This window comes from Phasianus colchicus, chromosome 31 (assembly GCF_987193195.1).
Source record: "Phasianus colchicus chromosome 31, bPhaCol1.hap1.1, whole genome shotgun sequence".
In the NCBI taxonomy this organism is placed as follows: Eukaryota; Metazoa; Chordata; class Aves; order Galliformes; family Phasianidae; genus Phasianus; species Phasianus colchicus.
In genome coordinates this window covers 2,026,004-2,038,680 of record NC_143466.1, presented here as the reverse complement: position 1 = coordinate 2,038,680, position 12,677 = coordinate 2,026,004, and the positions used below count along the sequence as shown (strand labels likewise).

The following is a 12,677-nucleotide window of genomic DNA, read 5'->3' as shown; positions in this document are numbered from 1 at the left end:
TCCTAAACAGCTCTTACCCTCCTGTGTATATGCTCCCTTCAAGTGCTGCAAGGCTACAATGAGGTCCCCCCAGAGCCTTCTCTTCTCCAAGCTAAACAAGCCCAGGAGTATGGGGGTATCATCTTCCTGCACAAGGACGGGCACTCGACCCCCATCCTGCACCGGAACCCTGATGCTGGGGGTACAGTCACCTTCACCTTCTTTGGGGTGACCCCATCCAACTCTGGCACCTATAGGTGCTCCTACCGCATTGGAGGCTTCTACCTTCTTTTCTCTCCCCTTGTGGACAACGTGACACTGGAGGTGACACCTGCACCTGCACCCCAGGTAGGTCTGAGGCCCCATGTCGGTGTCCCTTGTGTCTCTCATTTCTGGCAGTGTCTCTGCATCCCGTCATCATGGAGGTGATGTCCGGGGATGGGGACATGCACACTGCTGGACCCCACAGGTGATGAGAGGAGGTCCCATGGGAACCTGGTGGTGGCAGTGGTGAGGGGCTGTGCTGCTGCCCTCGTCTTTGCCTTGGCCTCTACTTTGTCCTCGATACCCGCAGCCTCTGGATACGAAGAGATGACAGCCCTGGTTGGGAAGACAGCTGGATCACTTTGGCACTCAATAACGCACCTTTAGATCACACCCAATTGTTTTCCACTTCCTCTCTGATAGCGTATATACCCTCCAATCTCCCTCCATTCTTTTCAATCTCTACACCTCCCTCCAGGTGTGTCCTTCCTCATCTTCCATCCCGTACACATGGGTCAATCCCTTTAACTTTCCCCTGCCTCCACTTCCATGCGCTGTTGATGCCCTTCGTGCTCTTTGGTGTTCTCCATAACCCCCATTCCATTTCCCTCCCCATTTTGATGTAGGTGCCCCTCCACTGGGAAGGCTGAGTCCATTCATTTCCAGGACAGTATTTGAGTCAGGGAAACCCTAACCCCAACCTGACCCTGGAGAACACCCATACCCTACCTGGAACCCCAAACCCTGTCCATGTGGATCCCAAGGGATTTCCAGCTTCATATGGCTGACTCAGTCTTTATGTGCATCCCCAAATCCAGCCCATGGGATATATGAGAGGAATTCCAGATGTAATCCTCCAGCCCCTCTGGTGCTCTTCCAGCCCTACACACACCCAGATCATTTAGGAACCCCCAGCCTTGAGAATATAGCACCTATGTAGACTGCAGCCAGAACAAAGCACCAGGGAATCCCCAGATCTCCTGCACAGCCCCCCGGTCCAATGGGCCATAGTGAAAGCCACAAACAAAATGCACCCCCAGTACCACACCTATTGAGTCCCCAGATCTAGGTCTCCCCACACCCCCTAGTCCTTAACACCCACAGAACTCATGGGCACACTCAAACCATAAGGAAACACCCCAAAAACATCATCGGATCCCTGAAACTAAGCAATTCCAGGCTCCCAAAGCCATGTCCCCTGTTTCCCAATCATAGCCACCAGAATCCCAAATGCCCCCAGCCTAAAATCCCCAAATCCTCACCACTGTACCCCATACACTTCCCAATGACACCACATACCTAAATGCTCACTTCTAACCCCACAATCCTTCCTTGTACTCCTCAAATCTCTTAACACCCACTGGGACTGCAAGTCCCTCCCAAGTTGGAGCATTGGTCAGAGAGTGGTGGGCAGTTGGGTTGAGCATCTCTGATTTAGTAAGCATTAAAATGTTATTACCATTACTGGTAATGCTCTATTTCTCAATTATTTCTCTACTCCTCTTCAGTTTGAGTAAACAGATTTTGTCTCAACCATTGTGTTTTGTCTTTTTTTGTCTGATTCTCTTGGCAAACCACAAAGAGAAAGGTCAATGCTGGAAGGGCTGTGTGTTGCTGAGCAGCTGTCGGGCGACAGCATCACAATCCTCCTGGTGGCCATCGTGGGGCCCGAAGGGTGGAGATCCCGACAGCTGTGAGCAGAGCGTGTTCCAACACAACTGCTCTCAGCGGTACAGCAGCCTCAGAGCTGCTGCTCACAGCGCTCAGCTGTTCCTTCACTCGGTGCCATCCATCACAGCTCTCAGGGCTGTTCCCTTCACTGCGCTGGCGCTGCTTCTCGCCTCTGAGGGCTGCCCTGCAATTCTGGATGCTTCTGCCCGTTTGTCTGCAGCGTGTGCTCGTGTGACAGCGGCCATGGATGCCATGTGCTCCTTGTGCTCAGCAGTGCCATCACTCTGGCACTGCAGGACCCTCACCGCGGGAACTCCTCACACGGGCACTCTCTGCTCCACAGAATTACCATCAAACAACAAAACACATTTGCTGACATTTTCGGTGTGCTTGCTACCTCTCCAACACTTGCAAGACAAGGCTCTTGCCAGAACAACAGAGGCTGCAAAGCACCAGATGCTGTGAGATAACCGCACAGCCTTTGTGTGTCCACCAATGGCGCTGCTTCTCCGCAAGAACATTTCTGGCACAAACACATTTCTGAGAAATGTTGTCACTGTGAACTCACTTCTTTGCAACCTTGTGATGCTCCAGCTGCCAAGCAACAGACAGGAAGGGATGCCCAGAGAAGCTGCATTTTGTGCTGTCTCCTTTTTGCCAGTTGGAGACCTCAAACATTGGATGAGCACTCCCATCCCCCCTTCTGCTCCAGCGCTGCATCTCCTCTCAATGGACCATGATTTTTTTTCTCCCTCCATCTCCCTCTCTTACATTCTTTCTGTCCTACTCTCCATTTTCTCTCTTTTCTTTCTTTTTCTCTCTCTTGCTCATTTTCCTCCCTGTCATCTTTTACTCTTCTTCTGCAGCAGCCAGAACCTACATTTCCCTGGAAGTTGCAGATCAAGCAATAACACCAATGTCCAAGGATCCCTGATCCGTATCACTCAATAATTGTTCCTAGGAAGTCCCCTAATTTTGTTGCAGGGCAGCTGATTGGTTGCTGCTGGAAAGTTCAATAAATGCTCTTCTGTTGCTCCTCTCAGTCACTGTCTGACTCTGCTGCCCTGCAGACCCCAGGAAAGCACGGACTGCACTCTTGGAGAACTGTGCAGAGAGTCTGGCATGCCTTGAGAGACAGCGTGACAGGGCACACACCTTTTGGGGACAGTGTGTGACACCCCAGAGTTGACAGTGTGTGTAGGGCACCTCAAGAGGCACAGTGTGCAGTGAACACTTCTCCACTTGTCCCACTACAAAAACACACCACAGCATCACCACTGCTAAGGGCTCACATTGCCACATCAGGAGGTGACATCACATCATCCTGTGCCCTGGGGGAAACTAAAAGTAACTCTCTGGTCACTCCCTGTCTCCGCTGCAGTCTTACGGTCCCCAAGCTGCTCCTGCCTCATGGCACCAATGGCGCTGGCCCTCATCCTGGGTGAGTGACAAAGGGGACGTGGTGCCACGGGGGTTGGTGGCCCAGTGTGGGACCAGGACCGTGTTCCTTGCAGGTTGGTGGCTGGTGGCAGGAAACAGAGCACAGGAACGTGAGTATGGGGACAGGGGGAGAATGGGGCCAGAGGGAGGGGAGCGTGGTCAGAGGACCATGAGAGGGGCAGAGGAAGGTGTGCAGGGACAAGGCTGACTGCTGTCCCCTGTCCTAGTGCCCAGACCCTCCCTGTCGCTGCACCCCAGCCAGGGGGTGTCCCTGGGGGACAATGTCACCCTGCGCTGCCACCTGCCCCAGCCGGCTGCACGAGTTGAGCTCTACAAGGAAGGATATTCGGGATTTAAAAAGCAAGCACATACGGACATGGTACAGGACATGGCTGAGTTCCCCTTGTTTAGTGTAAAGAGAAAAGATGCAGTGAGATATCAGTGCCAGTACTCGGTGCTGGAGCCACCAGGGACATTGGAGAAGAGTGAACCCGTGGAGCTGGTGGTGACAGGTGAGGGCACTGGGGAAAGCAGATGGCCTTGGGCTGATCCCTCAGAGCTGTGTTCCATCCCTGTCTCCTCTCTGCACTCAGATCCCAGCTATCCCCGAGCCAACATTTCCCTGATCCCCAAGGAACGTGTGGAGACGGGGACCAATGTCACCATCCAGTGCAGCAACCAGAAATATAGGGGCACCATCTTCCTGCACAAGGATGGGCACTCAGCCCCTCTCCAGCACCAAGAACCCAACGGTGAGGGCACAGCCACCTTCACCCTCTTTGGGGTGACCCCAGCTGACTCTGGCACCTATAGGTGCTCCTACCGCGTTGGGGGCTTTTACCATCTGTCCTCATGCCTCGGAGATAATGAGACCCTGGAAGTGATTGCCAGATCTGCACATCCAGGTAGGTCTGAGCAACTCTTTCCATGCTTCACTTCTCACCTGTGGGTGACCCTGTCTCTGCATCCCACTTCCATTGAGAAAGGGGCTGGGTACAGGGACAGCTCAAACACTTTGACACCACAGGTGACAATAGGGGTCCCAGCTTGAACCCGGTGGCAGCGGTGGCTGGGAGTTGTGCTGCTGTGATTGTCATCATCCTCATCCTCATAGTCTCATTCCTCCTTGCTGCCCAGAGAAGACGAATACAGAGAGATGAGAGCTCTGGTGGGGAGGGGTTAAATGGCTTTGATCCCCCATAAATCCACTATAAATCCCCACAGGTGTTGATTGGTGCCCCTGTAACAACACCCCCCTCTCCCCTTCTGTTTATGACTCAGGTGCCACCATAAGCCCCAAGGCCGTGCAGTTCCAGGTCAGTGTCTGGGTCAGGGGACCCCTAACCCCAATCTGCCCCATTACCCGTGCCCCAGACCTCACCTGGGAAACCCAAACCCTTTCTGTGGGGACTGCAAAGAACCCCCCGCATTTTATGTCTTCCCATGACATTGTGTGCACCCTCCAATCCAGCCCATGGGGGCCTCCAAATCTCCACCACTGGGATGCCCCAAATCCCAAAATGGAGCCCCCTGGGATGCTCCAAGCCTTCAACACCCTCAAACTACATGGGCAACCCCAAAACATAGCGGGACCCCCAAACACCACCCACAGGGAATCCCAGTGTCACACCCACAGCTTCCCAAAATCTACACCACCCCAGACTCCCAACACCCCCCCTCTCGAACAGCCCCCACACATCACACAATGCCACCATCCCCTCAGGCTTGTTGGGATCCCATGCTCACACTGCTGTCCCTGTGTCCCCAGGTGTCCCCCACTGACAGCCAGGCTCTGACCTACGCCGAGCTGCAAGTTCTGACCCCCAGCACCCACCCCCCCAGCTCTTCTACAACCCCTGACTCCCCCATTATCTACGCCGAGGTGGGCACTGGGGGACCCCGCTGATGCCCCCACCTGTGGACACAAAGACGTGGATGCTGTGTGCACACATCAAGTGTGCACAGTGCTGGTGTGCTCTGTGTGCTCACCATCACCTGTGAATTACATCCATGTACCTGTGCATGTGAACACGTGGCTGTGGATTAAACGTGTGTGCACCATCCCACGTGCACAACAGGTGTCCAAACACACGTGTGGGACACACTGAACTCTGTGCCTCTGTGTGTGTCTGTGTGATGCTGTGTGTGTGCACCAACAGCTGGACACAGTGCTGCTCATGTGTGTCCTTAGCATGTGCTCCCTGCGTCAGCACTCACCAGTCAACGACCAATGATAAATGCAGGACAGAATGGGGATTTTGGAGGGATCTTTAGGGGATGTATCAGACATCTGTAGGAGATGGAAGTGGAAGAAGTGGTCATTTTTGGTTTCGTCAGAAGAGGGGTAGATTAGGACAGATGAAGATGACTCAGAGGAATAGTGGTGGTGATTTGGATCGAATTGGAGAGGATCTGGAGGTCTCAAAGTGTGTTAAAATATTTGCAGGGATAAAGAAGTACTCTGAGGTAAGAGATGAGCATTGAGGGATTTGTTGTGAGTGGGAAGCATTTGGGATGCACCAGTGGGAAATGGGAACCATTAGATTTGGGGAGACAATTATGTCTGTGGTTAGAAGAGGACATCAGGGAGTCCCAGGCAGGGAATTTGAGGTCTGTCCCCTTCCACACACCCCAAAAATGAGGCACCTGGGAGGTCCATCAGCACGGTAATTCAGTGCTCACTGTGGTGTAGGTAACGGGGGGTTGGTTGGCTGTGGGGGAACTGGGAGTCTGGGAGCACGGGATGGCAGCTGGCATCTGGATGTAAGTCAGATCCTCGCTGTCCTTGGGGGCACCTGGAGATACAGGTGGAGAGTGGGATGCTACCATGGGGGTGCCCAAGATGGGTGGGCTGAGTTTGTGCCTCTGGTGTAGGTATGAGGTGGATGTAAATATGAGGGTGAGACTGGAGTTCTGGGGGTCTTAGATTTGAGGTCTGCATGGGGGGATATCTGTAAGTCCAGCTAGGGTTTTGGGGTCCCCATATGGTCCTGAGGTGTTTGGAGACTTGGGGAACACAGAAGCATTGTTTTGGGGTCCCCACAAGACATCGGGCTTCCCTGTGAGTGCATTTAGAGCCCCTCTACTCGAATTGTGAGTGCCTACATGGTACGGGGGGACAGTTAAGACTTGGAGGTCTTCTGTGGGTCTGGGGACTAAGGATTGTGGGCTGAGGGGTCCACAAATTGTAGATTTTGCATTTGCATGGGCTGGATACAGGTGGTGCACATAAATGTCATGGTATGAGTCCAGGGCTAGGGTCATTTATGGGCCTCATGGGGAGGATGTGGGTCTCCATCGTGATGTTTTCTGTGCACCCCAAGGTGTGAACTGGGATGTGGGATCCACTGACTGACCCAGGATGAGGGCCAGCGCCATTGGTGCCATGAGGCAGGAGCAGATTGGGGACAGCAAGACTGCAGCCGAGAAAGAAAGTGGCCGGAGAGCTGCTTTTAGTTTCCACCGGGGTGCAGGATGATGTGATGTCAGCTCCTGATTTGGCACATCTGTGGTGCACATCTGTGTTAGGACAAGTGGACAGGTGTTCACTGCACTCTGAGCCTGTTGAGGTGCCCCACACACGCTGTCAACACTGGGGTGTCACACACTGACCCCAAAGGGCTGTGAGTCTGTTCCCTGGCATGCTGTCCCCCAAGGGATGCCAGACTCTCTGCACAGTTCTCCAAGAGTGCAGTCCGTGCTTTCCTGGGGTCTCCAGGGCAGCAGAGTCAGACAGTGACTCAGAGGAGCAACAGAAGACCATTTATTGAACTTTCCAGCAGCAAACAATCAACTGCCCTGCAATAAAATTAGGGGAATTCCAAGTAAAAATTATGGAGCGATACGCATAAAGGATAATTGGACACTGGTGTTACTGCCTGATTTGCTTGTTACAGAGAAATCCACGTTTAGGCTGCAGCAGAAGAGAAAAAGATGACAGGGAAGATAATGAGGAAGAGAGAGAAAAAGAAAGAAAAGAGAGAAAATGGAGAGTAGGACAGAAAGAATGTAAGAGAGGGAGATGGAGGGAGAAAAACAGTCATGGTCCATTGAGAGGAGATGCAGTGCTGGAGCAGAAGGGGGGATGAGAGTGCTCATCCAATGGATGAAGTCTCCAACTGGCAAAGAGGAGACAGCAGAAAATGCAGCTTCTCTGGGCATCCCTTCCTGTCTGGTGGTTGGCTGCTGCAGCATCGCAAGGTTGTAAAGAACTGAGTTCACAATGACAACGTTTTTCAGAAATGTGTTTGTGCCAGAAATGTTCTTGCGGTGAAGCAGTGCCATTGGTGGACACACAAAGGCTGTGCGGTTATCTCACAGCATCTGGTGCTTTGCAGCCTCTGTTGTTCTGGCAAGAGCCTTGTCTTGCAAGTGTTGGAGAGGTAGCAAGCACACCGAAAATGTCAGCAAATGTGTTTTGTTGTTTGATGGTAATTCTGTGGAGCAGAGAGTGCCCGTGTGAGGAGTTCCCGCGGTGAGGGTCCTGCAGTGCCAGAGTGATGGCACTGCTGAGCACAAGGAGCACATGGCATCCATGGCCGCTGTCACACGAGCACACGCTGCAGACAAACGGGCAGAAGCATCCAGAAGCCCAGCGGAGGGGTAGAAGATATAAGTGCAGAACTCACAGGTGATGATAAATTCTGTTTACTAAGACTGCAGGAAACAATCACAGTGAATGATATCATGATCACAATGGCATATATTTACAAAGTGATGCACAGTGCAGTGACTCGAAACCCTCCTGATACCCTGATGAGACCAGGACAAAAGAGCAGGAGGGAGACACTGGGTGGGATCTGGAGGGGGTCAGAGTGGAGGTGGATGACAGGTGGTGTGGTGTTCGTGGGCACTCAGTGGGATTGTGGGGAGGATTGTGAAGAATTTGGGGGGTCAAATCCTGGAAGGAATGGTGTTGGGTTTTGGGGTGGTTTAAGGAGTACTTGTCAACTCAAGGGATATTATGGGATTTGAGGGGGATCAGGAAGGATTTCCAGGTTTGTGTGGAGAACTCAGGGATTTGGTGGGTCTGGGAATGAGATGAGGTACATAGGTAAGGATTTGGGGATGTCAGATATCTTGGGACTTGGGGATGAAAGCGTGGGATCATGGTATCGTGGATCTGAAAGCAGGGAATTTGGGGTGAGTTCCTTTCAGAGCTCCTTAAAAATGAGGCACTGAGGGTGAGGGGGTATCAGCAGGGGTTCCCCAGTATCCACATGGGTGTAGATAATGGGGGGCTGAGGGGTGGCAGCTGCCCTGGGTGGCCAGAGAATAGGGGTCAGAGCATGAATCTCGGTGTAGCTCAGACGCTCACTGTCACTGGGGGGCACCTGGAGACACAGGGGAGCAGCGGGGTGCCACCATGGGGGTCTGCAACAGGCTTTGGAGGGGGATTGATGGTGTTGGTATTTGGGAGTGGTGTTCAAGAGGGTGGGTGTGGAGTTGTGCTGTCCTTCTATTTGAGGATCCCAAGGGGGATGTTTGGGGGTCCTGCTGTGGTTTGGGAATCCTCAAAGGGTCTGGCAGTATTCAGGGACTGTGGGACCACAGGCGATTCGATTTGTCACCCCTGTGGGTTATACTTTGGGGTTCCATATCTGGGTCTTTTGAGGGTTCCCCTTAATCGGTTTGTGAGAGCTTTTTGGGGTCTGGGACATGTTTAGAGTCTGGACAGCTTTAATGAGTGTGAAGGCTGAGATTTGGAGTCTGGCTTCAGCTCAACATGCAGAATGCATGTCCCCCATGAGCAGGATTGGGGAGATTAGCTATCAAGGGTAAGCCATATGGGGTTGGTGGTCCTTTGGGGAAATTATGAGCAGGGTTTGGTGAGGCCCCAAGGGGAATGCTGGGATTTGTGTCCCCTGACCCAGACACTGACCTGGAACTGCACGGCCTCTGCATTCAGGGGGGCTTCTGTGTCAGCAACTGGAGAAGGTGGGAGTTATGGGGAGGTCATGAACCATGCTCAAGGAGCCCTGAAGGGAATCTATAGGGGATTAAAGAGCAGGCAAGGGACACATGGGAGGATCTGTAAGGGATAGATGTGCAGTCAGGGGACACCGGGGGAATCAGGAGGGGATGGTAGACATTTAAAAGCTTCCTCACCACAGTTCTCATCTCTCTGTATCCAGAGGCTGCGGGCATCGATGATGAAGAAAACTGCAAGGCCAACGACGAGTGCAGCCACAAAGCCCCTCAGCAGGGCCAGCACCAGATTGGCACGGGACTGCTCCTCAGCACCTGTGGCGTCCGGGTGTTTGGGTGTCTCTACTGCCAGCCACAAGCCCTATTCAGCCCGGATGCAGCAACACAGCCTCAACCATCCGTGGCAGGGGGTGCACACAAATGGGGTGCTCAGACCTACCTGGGGGTGCAGGTGTGGGTGTCACCTCCAGAGTCACGTTATTGCCAAGGGGTGAGGACAGAAAGGGGTAACCCCAGGGGTGGTAGGAGCACCTATAGGTGCCGCTGTCAGCTGGGGTCACCCCAAAGATGGTGAAGGTGGCTGTGCCCACCACATCGAGGTCCTGGCGTTGGATGGGGGCTGAGCACCCATCCTTGTGCAGGAGGAAGGCGGCCCCATAGTCCTTGTTCCAGCACTGGATGGTGACATTGGTCCCTGTCTCCACACATTCCTCAGGGCTCAGGGAAATGCTGGGTGGGGGGAATCTGTGATCTGCATGAGGGAAGGGACAGCAGTGGGACACGGTCCTGTTGGGAGCAAGCAGAGCCATCTGCTGTCCCCAGTGCCCTCACCTGTCAGCACCAGCTCCACAGGATCACTCTTCTCTGAATCCTCTGCTGACCAAGACTCCTGGTACTGACAAAAATATCTACCTGCGTGCTCCCGATTTGTGTTCAAGAAGGAGAACTCTGCAGTGTCCTGCTCCTTGTACTTGTAATTGCTGTGTATCCAACGTCCTTCCTTGTACAGCCGGACCCAGGCTGCCGGCTGGGGCAGGTGGCAGTGCAGGGTGACATTGTCCCCCAGGGACACCCCCTGGCTGGGGTGCAGCGACAGGGAGGGTCGGGGCACTAGGACAGGGGACAGCAGTCAGCCTTGTCCCTGCACACCTTCCCCTCTCATGGCCCCATGACCACGCTCCCCTCCCTCTCTCCCCATTCTCCCCCTGTCCCCGTACTCACGATGCTGGGCCCTGCTCGCTGCCACCAACCACCAACCTGCAAGGGACACGGTCCTGGTCGCACACACGGCCACCAACCCTCATGGCACCACGTCCCCATTGTCACTCACCCAGGATGAGGGCCAACGCCATTGGTGCTATGAGGCAGGAGCAGCTTGGGGACAGAGAGACTGCAGTGGAGAAAGGACGTGACCGAAGAGCTGCTTTCAGCTTCCCCCTGAGCACAGGATGATGTGACGTCACCTCCTGATGTGGTTGCACTGTGGTGTCCCTCTGGGGTGGGACAAGTGGAGAGGTGGCTACTGCACACTGTGCCTGTTGAGGTGCCCCACACGCTGTCAACCCTGTGTGATTCGAGACAGCCACCATGGCTTCACCAAGGGCAGATCATGCCTGACCGGTATTATGGTCCTCTGTGTTGGAGTGAGGGCCTCGGTGGAGAGGGGAAGGGCTGTGGATGTCATCTACCTGGACTTCTGCAAGGCCTTTGACATGGTCCCTCACCACGTCCTTCTCTCTGAATTGGAGGGATGTGGATTTGAGGGGTGGACTGTTTGATGGATTAGGAATTGTCTGGCTGGACACAGCGAAACAGTTGTGATTAAAGGTTCTGTGTCAGGGTGCTGCATTTGGATCGGGGCAATCCCCGGTATTTATCCAAACTGGGGGAAGATCTCCTTGAGAGCAGCCCTGCGGAGAAGGACTTGGGGGTCCTGGTTGGTGGACGAGAAGCTGGCCATGAGCCAGCAGTGTGAGCTTGCAGCCCGGAAAGCCAACTGTGTTCTGGGCTGCATTACAAAAGGGAGAGCCAGCAGGGTGAGGGAGGTGACTGTCCCCCTCCACTCAGCTCTTGTGAGGCCCCATCTGCAGTTTTGTGTCCAGGCCTGGGGCCCCCAGTACGGGAAGGGCATGGAGCTCTTGGAGCAGGTCCAGAGGAGGGTCACTAAGATGATCAGAGGGCTGGAGCAGCTCTCCTGTGAGGAAAGGTTGAGGGAAGTGTGCTTGTTAAGCTTGGAGAAGAGAAGGTTCCAGGGAGACCTCACTGTGGCCTTCCAGAACTTGAAGCGAGTGTATTAACAGGAGGGGAAATGGCTGTTTATGTGGGTGGATAGTCATAGGACAAGGGGGAATGTTTTAAACTGTGAGAGAGGAGGTTTCAGTTTGATATTAGGAGGAAGTTTTTCACGCTGAGGTGGTGAGGCACTGGAACAGGTTGCCCAAGGAAGTTGTGGATTTCCTGTCCCCTGAGCTATTCAAGGCAGGTTGGATGTGGCTCTGGGCAGCCTGGTGTAGTGGCTGGCAACCCCGCACATAGCAGGTGTTTAAACTCGATGGTCATTGTAGTCCTTTTCAGCCCAGGCCATTCTATGATTCTGTGATTATGATGCCTAGACACTGGTGTTATTGCCTTATCAGTAACTTTCAGGGAAATTTAGGCTATGGCTGCTGCAGAAGAAGAGTAAAAGGTGACTGGGAGGAAACTGAGGAAGAGAGAGAAGAAGAAAGAAAGGAGAGAAAATGGAGAGAAGCAGAGAAAGAACATAAGAGAGAAAGATGGGGGGGTGGGGGGGGGAAAGCAATTGTCCATTTTGAGGAGCTGGAGCTGCAGTGCTGGAGCAGAAGGGGACATGAGAGTGTTCATCCAATGGATGAAGTCTCCAACTGGCAAAAAGGAGACAGCACAAAATGCAGCTACTCTGGTCATCCCTTCCTGCCTGCTGGTTGGCAGCTGCAGCATCGCAAGGTTGTGAAGAAATGAGTTTACACTAACAGGTTTGTCAAAAAATGTGTTTGTGCCAGAAATGTTCTTGCGGTGAAGCAGTGCCATTGGTGGACACACAAAGGCTGTGCGGTTATCTCACAGCATCTGGTGCTTTGCAGCCTCTGTTGTTCTGGCAAGAGCCTTGTTATGGCAAGTGTTGGAGAGGTAGCAAGCACAGCGAAAATGTCAGCAAATGTGTTTTGTTGTTTGCTGGTAATTCTGTGGAGCAGAGAGTGCCCGTGTGAGGAGTTCCCGCGGTGAGGGTCCTGCAGTGCCAGAGTGATGGCACTGCTGAGCACAAGGAGCACATGGCATCCATGGCCGCTGTCACACGAGCACACGCTGCAGACAAACGGGCAGAAGCATCCAGAATTGCAGGGCAGCCCTCAGAGGCGAGAAGCAGCGCCAGCGCA

At 53.5% G+C, this 12,677-nt stretch overlaps 2 protein-coding genes across 2 annotated transcripts; one reads left to right on the top strand and one right to left on the bottom strand.

Moving 5' to 3' along the window:
- The first annotated feature begins 3,284 nt into the window (after nucleotides 1–3,284).
- On the top strand, nucleotides 3,285–5,458 carry LOC116241441 (leukocyte immunoglobulin-like receptor subfamily A member 2). The gene is made up of 5 exons (XM_090127921.1): nucleotides 3,285–3,464; nucleotides 3,582–4,259; nucleotides 4,382–4,522; nucleotides 4,636–4,670; nucleotides 5,123–5,458. Exons 2-5 carry the CDS (start codon nucleotides 3,731–3,733, stop codon nucleotides 5,258–5,260), a joined length of 843 nt encoding a protein of 280 aa, XP_089984047.1. The 5' UTR covers nucleotides 3,285–3,464; nucleotides 3,582–3,730; the 3' UTR covers nucleotides 5,261–5,458.
- Nucleotides 5,459–7,173: 1,715 nt separating this feature from the next.
- On the bottom strand, nucleotides 7,174–10,634 carry LOC116241432 (osteoclast-associated immunoglobulin-like receptor). The gene is made up of 6 exons (XM_090127545.1): nucleotides 10,613–10,634; nucleotides 10,114–10,392; nucleotides 9,722–10,033; nucleotides 9,463–9,597; nucleotides 9,236–9,282; nucleotides 7,174–8,687 (listed from the first exon to the last, which is right to left on the bottom strand). The coding sequence occupies exons 1-6, from the start codon at nucleotides 10,632–10,634 to the stop codon at nucleotides 8,508–8,510; spliced, it is 975 nt and encodes a 324-aa protein (XP_089983671.1). The 3' UTR covers nucleotides 7,174–8,507.
- Nucleotides 10,635–12,677: the final 2,043 nt, after the last annotated feature.